Source organism: Coregonus lavaretus, assembly GCF_964263955.1.
Source record: "Coregonus lavaretus genome assembly, chromosome: 31".
Lineage (NCBI taxonomy): Eukaryota > Metazoa > Chordata > Actinopteri > Salmoniformes > Salmonidae > Coregonus > Coregonus lavaretus.
Window position 1 is genome coordinate 6910962 of NC_140018.1, and position 18275 is coordinate 6929236.

The following is an 18275-nucleotide window of genomic DNA, read 5'->3' on the forward strand; positions in this document are numbered from 1 at the left end:
CCCCGTTACTTTATACAGCGGCAGGTTTAACCAAGGTGTTCATTTCAAGACAGCTTTTTATCTCCTTCACCGATCCCTGCTGTCTCCGTTTGAGGAGCCATAAATCAAAGGAAAGCTGGAGGGTTAAGGGTGGAAGATTTAAGGTGGAGGGGTGGATACAGGAGCCTCTCTGACAGACAGACATACGCAGAGCTCCTGTTCCCATCCCCTATCGTTAACATGGACCCTTGCCTGCGGAGTGCTATCTATCGCTCATCTCCCTCCGGCACACACACAAAGGAACACACACACACACACGTAGGGACACGCACGTAGGGGCACGCATGCAGGCAAGCACAAACACATGTAGGATCTTGATTGGATCTCTCTTTTGTTGCTGAGAATTTTTCTGCACAGCAGGATATGCAAAATTGTAGTGTATTCGAGGTTTAAAAAGGCTTCTACATTTTAATTCTCACTTTAAAATGTCAGACTTGATTTGCCCTAACGAAAAATGTATCAACCTCTACAAAAAATGTCCTCAAATTAAGCTCCTACATCTGTAGGAACACACCATCTCATCTCTCATGAATGCCTCACTCTTCTCTCCTCCTAAAACGGCATCTCTGCTTCCTGTCGAGGAGAAAAGAGGATCTGTCTTCCTCCATCCCAGTTGTTATTATCTCTGGTGCCTCACTAGGACCCATTTTGTCTTGTTTTGAGTATTTATGGAATCGAGAGAAAGTCAGTCATAAGTAAATCCACCATGACTATTATCTTGACTCATCTAGGGGCTAGTTTATGAGTGTGGTTGGGTTAAAACTCAGTGGAAATTAATTTGAGCTGCGTCGGTTATGACTCTGACAGTGTGGTAGTAATAACAGGCTTAGCGGCACGGAGAAAGGCAGTGAAACGGAACATCCATTTCACATCAACATTTAGAACACTGCTGGAGTAAACTTCTGCTTTGCTACGAGCCAAAAGTTTAGGTAGAAAAATGGAGGCCTGAAACGCGCAAAGGTGTTTAGAGAAACACGTTTAGCAAGCATGTAGAAACCACCAGACTGGATGGGTCTGGGTTTGTTGTTTGCTTATCTGTCTCAGGGAGAGCGTAGCAGCGTGCTGCATGATGGACTCTTAGAAGGTCAAGAGGTCAGATTCTGGGGACTGAAATAAGGGGGCATGTGCCGGTGATGTCATGGAAACTCCTGCGGTGGACAAAGTCAATAAATGTCCTCCGGAAGCTGGAATGTTGCTCCTGTCTTTCTCCCTTTTGTCTTCTCCTCATCACGCGCCTCCTGCTGCTCCACCTACTCCTCCCCCTGCTCCACCTGCTCCTCCTCCACCTGCTCCTCCTCCGCCTGCTCCTCCTGCTCCTCCTCCTGTTCCTCCTCCTCCTCCTGCTCTGTCCTGCTCCTTCTCCTGCTCCTCTTCCTCCGCCTGCTCCACCTGCTCCTCCTCCTGCTCCACCTGCTCCTCCTCCACCTGCTCCTCCTCCACCTGCTCCTCCTCCTCCTCCTAGACTATTCACTCCGTCCTCAGACACGAGTCAGAGAAAAAGTGGAGTCACAATTCAACGGCTCAGACATGAGATGTATGTGGCAGGCACTCCAGACAATCGCAGATTATAAAGGGGAAACCCAACCACGTCGCAGACACCTGAGCCTTGCTCCCGGAAAAAATAAACACCTTCTTCGCCCGCTTCGAGGAAAACACTGAGACGCCGACGTGGGCCACCACCGCTCACGAGGACTGTGAGCTCTCGTTCTCCGTGGCTGAAATAAGTAAGATATTTAAGCGTGTTTACCCTCGCAAGGCTGCAGGCCCAGACGGCATCCCTAGCCGTGTCCTCAGAGCATGCGCAGACCAGCTGGCTGGAGTGTTTATGGGCATATTCAATCTCTCCCTATCCCATTCTGTTGTACCCACTTGCTTCAATATGTCCACCATTGATCCTGTACCCAAGAAAGCGAAGGTAACTGATGTAAATGACTATCGCCCAGCAGCACTCACTCCTGTCATCATGAAATGCTTTGAGAGGCTAGTTAAGGATCATATCACCTCCACCTTACCGGACACCCTAGACCCACTACAATTTGCATACCACCCCAACAGATCCACGGATGACACAATCGCCATTGCACTGCCCTATCCCATCTGGACAAGAAGAATACCTACACTGACTATACAAAACATTAAGAACACCTTCTCTTTCCATGACATAGACCAGGGGTGTCAAACTCATTCCATGGAGGGCCTAGTGTCTGCAGGTTTTTGGTTTTTCCTTTCAATTAAGCCCTAGACAACCAGGTGTGGGGAGTTCCTTACTAATTAGTGACCTTAATTCATCAATCAAGGACAAGGGAGGAGTGAAAACCCGCAGCCACTCGGCCCTCCGTGGAATGAGTTTGACACATGTGACATAGACTGACCAGGTGAAAAGTATATGATCCCTTATTGATGTCACCTGTTAAATCCACTTCAGTCAGTGTAGATGAAGGAGAGGAAACAGGTTAAAGAAGGATTTTTAAGCCTTGAGACAATTGAGACATGGATTGTGTGTGTGTGCCATTCAGAGGGTTTTTTGCACCTGGTGATAACATTTGCAAAATATGTGTACGTGACCAATAAAATTTGATTTGATTTCATATCTCAACGGTTTCCACTCAGGTACTCCCGAGTGGTGCAGTGGTCTAAGGCACTGCATCGCAGTGCTAGCTGTGCCACTAGAGATCCTGGTTCGAGTCCAGGCTCTGTCGTGACCGGGAGACCCATGGGCGGCGCACAATTGGTCCAGCATCGTCCAAGGTAGGGGAGGGTTTGGCCGGCAGGGATGTGGGTTCGTTTCCCATGGGGGGCCAGTATGAATTAAAAAAAAAAAAATAATAATACAAAAAATTACAATGATTAAAAAATAAATAAACATGTATGCATTCACTAACTGTAAGGCGCTCTGGATAAGAGCGTCTGCTAAATGACTAAAATGTAAATGTAATGTGGCTGTGAGAGGGAGTTGAAGAGCTGAAGCACTAGGCCTCGATGGAACATTGTTTAATTTACTGTATGTTCCTTACATCCTGTCAGACTGCCCTTATGAAAAAAGATTGCAGTATAACTGCTGTATGCTGCAAATACTGCATCCCAAAGTTTTTTTTAACTGCAGTAATTTTGAAGTGTAACTGCAGTTAGAGAGCTGTATAACTGCAGTTCAGCTGCGGTACACTGCAGTTATTCTGCAATTACTGCGTCCAAAATGCTGCACTTTTACTGCAATTTCAAAACCGCAATCTTTTTTTGTAAGGGTGGTTCTGTCCAGTGGAGAGGGTGCGCCAGAGGCAGTGTATAACCCATACTGTAACACCTCTTAATTATAGTAATGACTATAGCTATACAAGACGTATTCAAGACAAATACTATACAAAGCCATCAGCAGACATACAGTAGAGCGATCATTTATAAACCTCCAGGATTTCCCAATGATACAGAGTAGTGATTCATTCAATGCGGCTTACTTCCTGGTGTCTGGGCAGTGGGGATGTCCGTGATGGAAACAGAAACAGGTGGGGAACGGCTAGGTTTGGTCCTGGCAGGGTTCAGAATAGTCTCCTGGGCTCCTCATTGTCCTGCTGCTTCCCTTTAAGATTGACTTCTCCCCAATGGCTTTTTGTTCTCAGGACAATACCTAATGACTCTGATTTCTGCCCTTTCAGGAGCAAGATGATCTTTTGAGATTAAACCGTTTTTATTGTTATCAAAAGCTAAATGTGGGCCGTGTGAATCTGGCGGCATTGTGGTGGCAGGACACTGGCTGGGCAGGGTGTCTTCATTAGTAGGTAAGATACAGTTTAGTACAGTAGCTAGGGGCGGCAGGTAGCTTAGTGGTTAAGAGCGTTGTGCCAGTAACCGAAAGGTCGCTGGTTCTAATCCCCGAGCCGACTAGGTGAAAAATCTGTCAATGTGCCCTTGAGCAAGGCACTTAACCCTAATTGCTCCTGTAAGTCGCTCTGGATAAGAGCGTCTGCTAAATGACTAAAATGTAGCTTCAACAGGTGTAGATTTGAACAATTTTTGCAGTGAAAGTCACTACAAAATCATTCCTATCCTCCATCATTGTAACCACACCTAGTCTGCACTCAGGGGTTTATCACCTTTTGAACCTCCTCCCAGCTCCTCAGAAGTTACCAACCAGAAACACCATAGTTATTACCTAACAGATACACCAGTTATTACTTAAGAGACACCATAGTTATTACCTAACAGAGACACCATAGTTATTACCTAACAGTGACACCATAGTTATTACCTAACAGAGACACCATAGTTATTACCTAATAGTGACACCATAGTTATTACCTAACAGAGACACCATAGTTATTACCTAACAGAGACACCATAGCCTAGCTTCTTAAGCCTGTCTAAACTAAAGAACACTTTTAAAAGTTCAGTGTGTATTTGGTCAGTTGGGCTCATTTCACTTCACGTGTTCCCCCACGCAGTCACACAGACGTATGGCTGTGTGTCACGATCTGTAGCCGACCTATGCTTTCTGAACCCAGCTCCTTTTCCCTTGAGGAATGGATATGGATTATGGCAAAACAAATAGATGTTATAAAAATACCCCCGATGACGTCAATAGATATGGAAGTAGTAATCCATCCTGTTTTTCTTTGGATCGGGTTTTGTTTTACAAAGTCTGTTTGGGACCAACATTTTCTGTAAATGTTTACCTCAAACACAATTGCATAGCGGTGCCTGACTCCCTACCCATATGGTCACCTATGGAAACAAACCAATGGCGGGCAATTTCCTCGAGCGAGAGAACTCTTGATGACGGGTATTTGTCAGCTGGAATAAAACTCAGATGGATGAGTAATAAGGAAATCCATATACACTGGTAATGTAAAACCTTCTTTGTGATGTTTTCAGTGGGACCAGATATATTACATGTTAAAGGCCATGTATTGTGTTTTGTGTGTTTTCTAGGAAATTATGACAACCAGGAAGTGTTGCATCAAGGCACAGACCCGGGCCTCCAGCCAATCAGAGTGCAGACAGGATTCAACTACAACCTGACACAAGCCACTCCTGCTGCCGCTAGCCAGCTGCAGCTGCTTTGATTCTGAGAACTGTGTGTGTGTATTGGGGGAGGGGCTTGGGGTGCATGAGTACGTGTCCGTACATGCGTAAGTTTGTCAACTTTTACGTACATGTCTGCTTACAGTATGTGTGTCTGTCTGTGTCTTAGTGTCTATAACATTCCCCTTTTTGTGACCTACAATGTTCTCAAAATACCATGAACAATACACTGAGTGTACAAAACATTAGGAACATTGATATTGAGTTGCACCCCCTAATATTGAGTTGCACCCCCTTTTGCCCTCAGAACAGCCTCAATTTGTCGGGACATGGACTCAAGGTGTCGAAAGCGTTCCACAGGGATACTGGCCCATGTTGACTCCAATGCTTCCCACAGTTGTGTCAAGTTGCTGGATGTCCTTTGGGTGGTGGACCATTCTTGATACACATGGGAAACTGTTGAGCGTGAAAAACCCAGCAGCGTTGCAGTTCTTGACACACTCAAACCGGTGCGCCTGGCACCTACTACCATACCCTGTTCAAAGGCACTTAAATATTTTGTCTTGCCCATTCACCCTCTGAATGGCACATACACAATCCATGTCTAAATTTTCTCAAGGCTTAAAAGTCCTTCTTTAACCTGTCTCCTCCCCTTCATCTACACTGATTGAAGTGGATTTAACAAGTGACATCAATAAGGGATCATAGCTTTCACCTGGATTCATCTGGTCAGTCTGTCATGGAAAGAGCAGGTGTTCCTAATGTTTTGAACACTCAGTGTACATTGGAATAAAACACTACCAGACCAACCTACCAGACCGAGGTCAGGGTTGTATTAACCCCTTATCAGTTCCTGTGTGGGCGAAATAAGGATTGGTCATTGTTCTATTGCAATGCCGCTGTCTGTCTGTCTTCTCTGTCTGGGGTGAAGGACAGGGGAAGCTAGTTCAAAGAGTTTGCTCTGGGGGAGACTGATAGTAGTGCCAGCCAGGCAGGTCTGACAATGTTTTATAGAAGTAGTAGGACTCAGTGTCACTCTCATATACACAACTGGGCAGATTTCCTCCTGGACACCGATCAGAGACTATCCTATACCATCATGATCCCACAGGACAGTACAGTATAGAACATACTGTACTAACTCATCCCAGTCTCTGGACCTTTCACCACCAGGCCTGAATGTACAGGTGTTGGATCTTAATTTGACCAGTATTGTTGCATCAAAATAATCCTGCAGCAACAGTATTTGAACGTTTTGTCCATAATGTTGCTGGATCGCTGGTTAGGCTATTATATGGTCAGAATTAGGCTACATGAAAAGTGCAATAATGTTAATATAACCGTGTGTTAGTGTGGGTTTTCAGTGAATTCATGCTAATCATGAAGCTCATCTGTATTTCTTGCGGTGCAGGGATATTCTCAACAACAAAAGAGTGATCAAATTAAGATCCTACATCTGTATGTACAGATGTGTCTCCCTAGCCTGCTCAGTAGTGGGATGTAAGTACTAAGTAGTGACATGGTGTTCTGCGGCTGCTGTGTAATGGCTTATTGTGTATAGTGGTGGCCAGAGCCATGTATTTAGAGAGTTGGGACACTGTGGTTTCTGCATTATGATGCATTTGCATGACACTACAACATTCCATGGCAGCCATTGTCCCAGTTGTTATTCACGTAATAATAAGGAATTCCCCTCGACCACACCCACAAATAGGTGAAAAGAAACATTCTTTCCTATTGACCCCCATTGTTAAAGAAGTAGCCAGATTTTTTGTTACTCAGAAATAACAAAACATGCCGAAAAGCTGCTGTGTTGTTCAATGTACATGTAACCAAATAAAAAATCCCAACGCACGGTTCACAATGCTCCTATGTAGGGAAATAGAGCCTGTGAGAAGAGCCCTGTGGCTTCAGGCTATTCGGTGTGGGAGTGTGGTAAATGTGGGGACGCGGCGATTCAAGTAGGCTATACGTAGCTATGAATGTGGAAAACATTTAATCACAGGTAAGACGTTTAACTCGTTTAGCACAGTTCGTAACTCCACTCACTACTTGTAGCTGTATAGTCCATTTGTTTGTGTTGTTGGTCTTGGCTAGCTTAATGTTCCTGTAGCTAGCTAGCTAGCACTCATTCAAGAGGCTGCTAGTATCATCATGAAAAGGGGCATGAGGGAAGCGCTACAATACTACGTTTTTCTAAGTAGTGAGAATGCTAGGGAGCAGGCAATGTTGAAAAATAACCTTTATACATGTTGTACTTTTCTTAAATGTCGTTTTGTAATTGACTAAAACAAGCAGACAACAAAATTGCGTTTGAAAAAGGTCAAGTGTTTGCTGTGAGCCAATGGGGTAACCTAGGTAACCTTAGGTTGTTTTCCCCACAGGTGGGCAGGGTCGCGACGTTATATCTAATACCGACTGGGTCTATGTTAGCGCCCCATTAACATTACATGGGAATATAATGTCTACAATGAGCATTATGATGAATTTACATGACACTTCAAAAGTATATGGCAGCCATGTTAGCACCACATTAACATTACATGGGGAATATTTAAATAATGCTTTGTAACTGAATGTTTATAATTGGAAACATTTGAAATGTTGTCCCAACTCTCTAAATACATGGCTCTGGCTGTGTCTGTCTTTGGGGGAGAGGAGAGGGAGGGAGAGAGAGAGCAGGCTGGACAGGTTTCACTCACACACACACACACACACACACACACAATCACGGTCCTAATCTCAGTGGAAGATTACCTGGGAGAGTTTACCAGGAGACTGAAAAATGCAGTTTCAGTCTGCTACTAATTGACAGGATTCCTGAACCTCCCTTTGGTTGGCTTTTAGCTCGAAGAAGACCTATCAATCTTCTGCTGACACAAAAAGGGGACTTGACAGGCCGTTGCCATGGCACCCATTCCCATGACTTCTGTTCCCATGGCTCCTCCAGTGCCTTAAGGGGATGTTTGGCTGATTAGATGAACAACGGTGTTATTTTGGGTGGTTCTTCCTTTTTCTGTTGTTTTACCCAACACTTATATATACACACTATGTGTGTGTGTGTTCTTTTACATACATCATACAGTAGTCACATGCTTTTTGCTTGATGTGCATGTGTTTGTGTTATAGCTCAAAGCCCAAGAGACGAGGAACAGTAATAAAGTATTCATAAGTATCAAAAGGCAGTATGTTTGTCTTTCTAGTCATATGCTGTTTGTTCCTGAGCCATTATTTTCACGCAAATCAAAGAGCAATGGGAGTTTCCCCTGAGCGTTCCCCTCAGTAATCCTCACACTGTTTAATGTTCTGGGTTTGGTCAACTCGCCCGATTGGAACGTTCTGTCAAGTCCAAACACACCACTATTTCACTTGTAGGGCTCTCAAAGCGAAAGAAAAATAACAGCAGTAAGGTATCGTGAGTGCACGCACACAAACACACAGCTAGTCTCTATGATAGGTGTGCAGTGCTGACAGCAATGTCAGTCTGTAGCTGTTTGTTGGAGAAAGCAGTGCTGTTGAGTCTTGGCTAAGAGTGTTTAGACAGGACCACAGCACAGCCTCAGGGACAGACAAACAGACAGCACTCCCTCACCGGGGTGTCAGCCTTTGTTTCCCTTCACACACCCTTATGGTGGTTGGAAAGCTGACATGTTTTTACAGGTAGTCTGATTGGGTACAGTAGACCCAGAGGCAGTATCTCACTCATCCTACCTTAGCCTAGCTCCTAGTCAGTGCCAAAACCGCACTTCTCAAATCACAGTTCCTCCTTGCACCTGCTTTTTTTTTCAATGCCGTCTTCGTAGACAGTCAGGAGCAAGGATTTATGACACAGCCTGTGGGAGGCTGGGAGCACCATGTGACTGGACTCTTGAGCTCCGCTCCTGCAGGTTGACTTAGCCAGGACAGCACTGGAGTCTTGGAAAAAGTGTCATACAATGGCTGAAGAATTGGAGAAGGGTCACGGGGCTGGGAGAGAGGGAGCGAAGTCTGCACACTCCGTCTGTCCCAATCAGCTCATCCCTGTCGCGACACTGTCTCCTGCCCAATGAGAAACAGAATGAGACCAGAACCTGGGGGAGATAGATGGAATGATCCCTCTGCTCCATATTCACTCTGCTTTTGTTGACGTTTTCCTGGTTAGTTTTTCTGTCTGCTAGTGTAATAAGTCCTTTACTTGTCTCCCGAGTGGCGCAGCGGTCTAAGGTACGGAGGTGCTTGAGGCGTCACTACAGACCCGGGTTCGATCCTGGGCTGTGTCGCAGCCGGCCGCGACCGGGAGACCCATGAGGCGGCGCACAATTGGCCCAGCGTCGTCCGGGTTAGGGGAGGGTTTGGCCGGCTGGGATGTCCTTGTCCCATCGCGCTCTAGCGACTCCTGTGATGGGCAGGGCGCATGCATGCTGACACGGTCGCCAGCTGGACGGTGTTTCCTCCGACACATTGGTGCGGCTGGCTTCCGGGTTAAGCGAGCAATGTGTCAAAGAAGCAGTGCGGCTTGGCAGGGTCGTGTTTCGGAGGACGCATGGCTCTTGACCTTCGCCTCTCCCGAGTCCGTATGAGAGTTTCAGCGATGGGACAAGACTGTAACTACCAATTGGATATCACCAAATTGGGGAGAAAGTATATAATACAGATTTTAAAACATAATAGCCTTTACTAAAGGTCTATCTCAGTCACACTCCCCTGTTTAGCTATAATCAGGAACTGGAGTGCTGCTGTCAAGTAAAACTAGTCAGAACAATTAGATTTTCTCCTCCTTTTTGTCATTGATCAACTCCATCATGCCTTTACTTTGGCAAACTCTGCTTAGTCAAAGACTGTTGTCAGTCAGTCAAGTAGGCCCGTCTGTGAATTGGCCAGTCAAATAGGTCTACTGTTATGTTACCCTGCCCACACCCCTTCCCTTGTCCTAATTTATACCCTTGTGTGCTCATCACATCTTTTTTAATCTGGGCCTTCCTCAGTGCTATTGGTTTAGGCAGAGCCAAATGCTTTAGTCTGATGGGGAGAACCCAGGAGGTATAATATAATATATTCCATTTAGCAGACGCTTTTATCCAACGTCATTCTCTACCAACTGAGCTACAGAGGAGGAGGTATGGACCTCTCTGTTTGTTCTAATAGTTCTCAAACAGGGTCAAATACAGCTGATAGAGGCATTGCAAAGTCTACAGCAGCAGCGGGAACATTACTCAACAACTACATTACTGGCCTCTTCTCTTTCCCCTGCAGCTGCACTTCTTAAAGGCACAGTGACCCTCCTTCACAAGTCTTTACTCATGAAACAGAAATCACTGTTGTGTGCTGAGGGTTCGCAGCACTTGAGAATATTTTATACCCTGTCCCTCAGACAACACCCACCCACTCGCTGAAACAAGTACACTTCTCTCTCTAGTCAAGTTTCACGACTTGGGTGTGTTTAGTCATTATTAACAGGTATTGGTTTGGTTTATAGGTTACAATCACAAAAGGGTTAAAGAGATTCTCCTGTACTTTTGTTTACTTTTTAACCAGTAGTTCTGAAAGTAGCGCTCATGAGCCAAAGGTGGTCCTCGAAAATTGCATACTGCGTTACATATGTGCAGACGTGTACCACGTCATTGCGCTCTCTCTCGTTCTGCTGTGTGTTCATCTTGCTAGCAGTCACTCAAATGGCGAGGGGCTGAATCTCATTGGCTATAACTGGAATTGCTAGGGGGTTGGCCCACGTAGGGAAAATGTAGGGGAAAATGGCGCAGCACAGCTTCCAGAAAAACGGTCGCTTTCAAACTAGGGATTTAGTGGCTAATTGAGGTAAGACAGTAATTCTGCTCATAGATTATGCATGTTTGAACTAAACATTGACACATCCAGCCCACAAAAAATACTTAGTAGTCGCCAAAGTTCCGGAGCATGTCTTTAAGGCAGCTGAGAGCCTGTGTAGGGTTTCCCAAACTCAACCACCCCCCACCCCCGGTGCATTTTTAGTTTTTGCCCTAGCACTACACAGCTGATTCAATTAACCAACTCATCATCAAGCTTTGATTATTTGAATCAGCTGGGTAGGGCAAAAAAAATAAACATGCACCCAGGGTGGGCCCCAGGACAGAGTTTGGGAAACCCTGTACTGAAAACTGAACCAACAAAGTCTTAGCTGGATCATGAGGTAAGAAGTAAGCAAAACAAGAGATGTTCTTTGCTTCGCAGCTCAGTGTACTACAATGAAAACCTAAGTACCATGCCATGCATCCCCACTGTTTTGCTTCAAGTTTGTATTGACTTAGGAACATGGCTGCTCAATTAGTCTAACTTGTCTCTTTGAGGAAATTAGAGATAAGACCAGGCCTCGGGGGGACTAGCCCTGGCTCTGCCTAGTGTGGAATAACAAATAAACTGAACCCGCAATTCATCAGCTGTAACAGGCCTAACTGAGGGACTGGGGGGGAGGGGGGGGGGGGTTAGGGCCAAAACACACGGGAGAGTCAACACCATAAAAGCTCAAGTTTCCTACCTTACAGTAACCATGGTGACACAGCCTGTGAAAGGCTGATCTAGGTCCTCGAGACAGGGAGTAGCAACACTGAAAGTTATAGTTGCTGTTCCTTGGTTGCTTATAATCAACTGAGTAAAGCAGCCCACCAACCCTCAACACTAGTTTGAGGAGGCCCTGAGAGAGAGAGAGAGAACAAACAGAAGTTATATTTCCTGTCTTTGGAAATGTTTTCCTGGAAAACAGTTTAAGTAATTTTTTGTTTGACTGCATTTGGGCGGTGGGAGTTAGCTACTTGGCCGTGCTCAAACCCTTTCAACGGGACCTTTCAAACCAAGTTCCCCAGTTTTGTGGTATATAGACTATAGTGAGAGAATAAGTCTAAGATATGCGGTAGGATACAAACAAGGCTGTTTGCTCTAGATTTCAATAGTGCCGCTTCGCCAACATGAACTCTATGGTCCCCATTTCATGCCCAGGCCAAATGGAGCCAGCTCCTAGGACACGTGCTGCTTTCCCCACTCGTAACGATTCTCTCGTCCTCGTCATGTGATGTGAGTGTTGCCGTTTAATGATTACATCAAAAACAGTGATAAAGGATTACAATGAAAAAGGTCCCAACCTCAGCTGCAAACAGCCCTTGTCAATCAGGAAGACAGACGTTCAATAGAAATATGGGTTTTATTGGTTTAAAGTTTAAACTGCAATCTGTCATTACAAAAGGAATACATGAGAACAAAGAAGCAACAGCTGCTAAAAAGAGAATACATTCAACTGTTGATTTATGTCAATCCTGTTAACTTTTATTCCACTACAAGAACAGGTTTAGGCTTAAACCTGCTCTGTGTTCTACAACATGTGATAAAGGCACAATGCTTGGGGATACCTGGAATTAATTTATAGGCACTTCATGGGAATGACTGGTCCAACAACAACGACCAAAACAACCTAACACAACATCACCTTATTTGGCAACTTAAAAAAAAGTACTAATGTGTGTGCATGGCATTGTGGAATACGCGAGCGTCCATAATTAACTAATTCAAGAGGTTTCCATTTGTCGTTAGCAGCATAAAACGCTGGTTATATAGGCTAAGAGTGACTTAAATACTAAAATGTATGTTTGTCCTGGTCAAAAGACAGTGAAATAACAGGAAAAGGACCGACACCCAACTCAGTCTGCATTCTAGAGGACCTTGGAGAGCTGCTGCATTCCACAACTGGAAGAAGGATTAGAACAGAAAAGAGAACCTGAAAACCGCAGTCCAACATCAGGAAAGAGGAAAAACAATAAATACAAAAAAAAAAAAAGTGTTTAAATTAAGATTAACTTTGTAAATAAATCAAAGTGTAGTTACAAAACAAAAAAGTAATTGCAGTATAATATATTAACTGTGGGAGAAAAAAAAAAAAACAGGTCTTCACAATCAATACGGAAGATCATAATTTAACATAAAAGAAAATATATTCTATTGTTTCATTATCCAGATAAATACACCAACAACAAAAAATGCCTTAAGATCAGCAATAAATACATTCTGATAAGTTAAATAAGCAGTGACAAGGAAAAACATTAAGGTTTTCAAAACAAACTAAACAATAATATAATCATAATAATAATGTTGAACAAGGTGGAATTGATGGAAGAGCGTTTCACTCAGATTTTTGACAGTGGAGACTGAGGGGTCATCTCAGTCAGCTATTAAGCTAGGTGGTGGAGGGAGGGGGGGTTGCCTGGGGGAAAGGTGGACAGGCCAAGCTCAATATTAATATTGATTGGCCAGAGTTGACACATATGAAGTCCTACTCGTCCCACCTTCTCCAACGACTACAGATATACATTTTCTAAGGGCACCACAGACTCTCCAACATGACTACAGATAGACATTTTCTAAGGGCACCACAGATTCTTCTTGGGGGTTGTCGTCATGGCGCCAGAGAGCACATAGTAGCACCAAAATAAAATTATAATTCTTCCCGCCCTGATTCTAAACAAAAAGCCATCTGTGTGTTTGTCCAGTCCTCATATCCAAACATTACACAATTCAAAAATAGAGGAGCAGGAAAGAATGTGGGATCATTAAAAGTGAAAATAAGTAACCATTATAGTCCCACAAATGTCTTGGTACACATTGATCAGACATCACCAAGGCACTTCATCAGAACTGATTGTCCAATAATATTGTTGCTGGTTTAATTTTAAGAGAAAGGTGACCCTTTGTAAAATGCAGCACTGATTTGTCACAAGTCCTCTCGAGGCGTAAAAGGATGAGAGGTTTGAACAGGCAGCAATGGCCACGTGAAGATATGCAGAACTGCTACACACCAAAACGACAGGGGAATCCTGGCATGCGACACACCGAAGCTTTCCACTGACATGTCCTTATCCATCTCTTCTACTGTTCACCATTATTGTAGCCCTTCACCCAGGGACAACTTGTCTTGAACTAGGATTCTCATGTTAACTGCTACTCATCATGATTCTTCAGTGACCACTTGGCTGAATGACCATTTGGGTAAAATAAAAGACACCTCTGTCCATTGGCTAATCGGATTTATCTGAGATGAGGAGGGCAGGGGAGGAGCGGAGGTTCCTCTGCAGAGAGGAGGCAATCTGCTTTTTCATTGGACTAAGTGGCTACAATACTGCTGCATAGAACCACCATGTCCACTTCTGGGTTGTAAACAAGGCGAGGGACGGGACGGACGGACGGGGAGTCTCTCTCTCTCTGGGAGGGGATGTAGACACTCTAATCATCAGAGATGGAGAGCCTGCTGAAGATGGGCAAGCGGCGTGAGGCGTCCAGGCTGGGGGACTCAGAGCCGCTCTGACTGCTCTGGTAGCCCTCCAGGTCAGAGAGAGAGTCCGGGGGACTGGCGGGAGACTCCGACATTGGCCGGAAGAAGCAGGGGGCGGTCGGGGAGGGCGTTGCTGGGGCCAGCAGACCAGGCTCCAAGACAGGGAGGCCCCCACCTAGGCTGGGCCCGAACAGGTTGGCCAGCTCCTGGCTGGAGTAGGTGAAGGGGTTGCTGGGCCACTCGCTCAGGTCCTCGGTGGAGATTGTCGGCGGGGTGACCAAGGTGGGGCTGTCCTGTAGACTGCCATGGCTGGGGAAGCCAGCGAAGCTGAAGCTGTGCTGGAGGCGGGGGCGCTCCATCTTGTTGAAAGTGGAGAGGGGTGGCGGTGGGCCGCGGCGCTCCTCTGCGTTGTGGATGAAGTGGCAGCGGGGGCCGTAGGGGCAGAAGCCCATGGTGTGGAAGGTGCGACACAACTCTGTCTTGTACTTGGGGTGGCGGCTCAGGCTGCGCAGCTCTTGCATGCCGTGGGCAAACTGGCACTTGTCACCGTACTTGCAGGTGCCGTTCTCCTCGAAGGGCCGGCACAGCTCAGTCTTATAGCGGCTGGAGTTGACCTGCTGCTGGCCCTGGCTCTGTCCGATGCCACCGAGACACTGGAGCTGACTTCCCGGCTTGAGGCGCTCCCCAGTCTCTGAGAAGGAGCGGTCCCGGAAGCGGTTTTCCTTGTTGTTACTGCCGCAACCGCCACCACCAATCAGGAGCGAGGAGGAGTCCACATTTAGACTGTTGATGAACTGGTTCTGGTTGAATTTGGAGTTGGGGATGGTGATCGAGTGGCGGTGCTGCAACAGCCCACCACCCCCCACTGCCTTCCTGTCCAGCAAGGATGAGGCATTGTTGGCACTAGTGCAGACTGGGACAGAGGTGGAGTTGGGCCCACTGAAGGTGTTGTTGTTGTAGTTCAACATCTTATTGTTCTGCAAATAAAAAAACACAGTCACGCTTAATAAAAATAAATAAAGTGTCAATGTCAATCAGTAGTGAATGGAAAAAAATACCCCAATTCAATTTTCAAAAAAAAGTTTTGATCTAGCAGTACTTGGATCGAGGTTACAGTCCAGACCTTTCACTACTACTCGCATTGAACAAGTAGATCCAGAATATTCATTCTACTAGGTAGCTATAGAAAGACTCATCTCCATAGTCACATGGTAATGACAAATGGGCAATTAGTTTAGCTATCTAGCAAACTGTCAAGCAAATAAAAAGCACTGGCAAACAATTAAGGCCATAGTATGTGCGCGCCACAGTGATATGCACTAATGCCAGTTACATAGATAAGACAATCGATTAAAACTTTCATCAGATGTTTACTGGTTATCTATTTCAAAAGGGATATAGATAAACACTGTATTCAAATGCTGACATGTTACTTTCGGTATCCAATGTTTTCAGCTGAGGCACAGCTGTTTACAATTCGTACTGAGTGGGGATTGCTCAGTTACTCAACCCTGCACCTTAGAGGCTGCTGCCCTATATACATAGATATGGAATCACTGGACACTTTAATAATGGAACACTAGTCTCTTTAATAATGTTTACATACTGTAATCTACTGTATTTTAGTAAATGCCCCTCCGACATTGCTCGTCCTAATATTTATATATTTCTTAATTCCATTATTTTACTTTTAGATTTGTGTATTGTTGTGAATTGTTAGCTACTACTGCACTGTTGGAGCTAGGAACACAAGCATTTCGCTACACGCGCAATAACATCTGCTAAACATGTGTATGTGACCAATAAAATAGTCACATACACAGGCTCTGCGCGACACAGCAAAGCATGCATGCACACGTCAACGGCGCAAAAGGTTGCAAGAAAACTAGTAGCAGCTAGGGTTGAATATGCTTGTTCATCAAATCATTTTCAATACCATGCTATGTGAACCCATAGTTTGATGGCTACGCGTTGCATTTTCAAATAATCGTTTTAGCTACTACATAAACTAGTTAGGTAACATTTAAAATGGTAGATTATAAACTTGCGACGCTAACCACTCCGATCTAGACCCAGACATGAACATAACATGTGACAGAAACAGCGACAACATAAGTTGCCTGGTAAGCGAATTATTATAATGTACTGAATGGTTAACAGCCAGTAAATACTTTGTCAGTTTGTCACCTACAATCCGTGCATATAGTTAGTACTCGCTGGCGTTTGCTAAACAGTCCCGAAAAAGTTAACGCACTAGCTAGGCGATGATAACTAGCCAAGTTAGCAATTAGCTAGCCAGGTACGTTAGCTCCAGCCCTCAGCTCAAAGCAAGCAATGAACATTCGTTACCTTGTTCACTTCGGTGTATTCGAAGAAAGGAGAAACGATAGTTGCTGTCATTTTTGTTGTGGATATTGTAAAGAAAAAAAAAGTTACCTAAAACACAGGGCTGGTAGTTAGTCCAGATGTAAGTGTCCTTTCTGCCCTGCAGAGAGCCCCCTCTGTCCTGCAAAAGTTGAGCGCAGTTCGCTTTTAAAACGCGGCATGTATGCATGGTTATGTTGGCTGGGAGGGGCCTGAGTTCGATTGACATAGGAAGTACAGTAACTGTCTCGCCCCCACTACTTCTGTCTTGCTGGTCTGCGTGCGTAGAGATGAATCTTTAGACAAGTTATGGTCCAAACTTTAATTACATTGTTTTCTTTGTTTTAGAGTAAAAATGCATTTTTCTCCCAGGTCTTGGCTTTAGTGATGGGGAATAGTGAACTACATGTAGTTCAATTATTCATTTAATTACATTTTGCTGTAGCTTGGTGGTAGTTGAACTAAATTCAAATCTTGGTAGTGTTTTCAGTAGTTACTACTAGTTACTACTTTTTTTTGCCATGTAGTGGTGTAGCTAACTACTGGAACTACACACTACTTTTTTTTTTTGAAAAATAAAATAAATATGGCATCAGACCTGCCTAATTCTAATGAATAGTTGCTGTGTTTAATAGGCTAAATTTCACATTCTGTTAACATCAGTGGCGATTTTAGCATGTACATCTTGGTGGGGCTAAAAATAAAATGATGTGGGATGCATGCCAGCAAAGCCACTACACAACACTAAACAATACATGAATTGCACTATAACGGTGACAAACAGTGCCCACAAACTGTTAGGGCCTACATAAAGTTGTCCCAACACCTTACCACTGCTACACCTGGCTATCAGCGGAGCCTTGTCTGGCAGCGAAAGAGTTCATTCAGCCTCATTTACTGCCTTAAAAAAAAACATAACTGATATGGCTGACTTGCTTAAACAAATGTGGTCTCTACTGACAATTGAGATGTACAAACTATGGCATAAGGGGATGACAAGTGGATAAGAGGCAATCCATCATTTCGATTAAGACATTAATGAGCGAGCTAGGACGGACGTAGTCAATATAACTATTTGTTCAGCACTTTTGAAATGTACAGCGACAGAATTCAGAACATGGGCCGTTCTTACAGTGTTCTCCCTGTACAGAACCGTATAGGATAAATAAAGGGGGCATATAAGCAGACAATGAAAGCTCTTACAATATTCAATGATTACATTTCTCTAAAATAGGTTATAGGCTACATGTGCACCACCAAGTCAGAACAGTAGGCGAAATTAAGAGGGGAAAATAGACCAAATGATTAGGGTGAGGCACATGGGCTACTAAAAGCTTACTACACAGCATACACTTAGTATTACTTTCTTAGCTACAGTATACATATCTCCCTGGCATATTACATAATTTATGCAGCAGCATACAATACATTTTTGGACCCACCTTGTTGTGCTGTGCTCACTTGAACAGGAAGGTGGCGCGGCGGTCCTTCGTTGGCAAATTTTGTCATCAAACGTTGTCATCAAATTCTGGCATTCTCTGGATTTATGATGCTTTAAAGACAACTGGGAACTCTGAAAAAAACAAGG

General features: G+C 44.6%; 1 protein-coding gene and 1 long non-coding RNA gene across 3 annotated transcripts in view; both read right to left on the reverse strand.

Annotated features, from left to right (window-relative positions):
- The window catches only part of LOC311106892, a 90455-nt gene extending 78763 nt beyond the window's left edge, over positions 1-11692 (reverse strand). Inside the window, exon 1 of the long non-coding RNA XR_014610364.1 lies at positions 11546-11692. This is a non-coding gene — a long non-coding RNA (uncharacterized lncRNA). The remainder of the gene's footprint in view (positions 1-11545) is intronic.
- Positions 11693-12186: 494 nt separating this feature from the next.
- LOC311106912 (mRNA decay activator protein ZFP36L1-like) lies at positions 12187-16845 on the reverse strand. Of its 2 annotated transcripts, none has more exons than XM_084149300.1 (2): positions 16760-16845; positions 12187-15300 (listed from the first exon to the last, which is right to left on the reverse strand). In XM_084149300.1, the coding sequence occupies exon 2, from the start codon at positions 15289-15291 to the stop codon at positions 14275-14277; it is 1017 nt and encodes a 338-aa protein (XP_084005426.1). In that variant the 5' UTR covers positions 15292-15300; positions 16760-16845; the 3' UTR covers positions 12187-14274. The 2 variants fall into 2 exon arrangements, with proteins under 2 accessions (XP_084005426.1, XP_084005425.1); XM_084149299.1 differs by having other exon boundaries at positions 16673-16840.
- Between the last annotated feature and the right edge of the window lie 1430 nt (positions 16846-18275).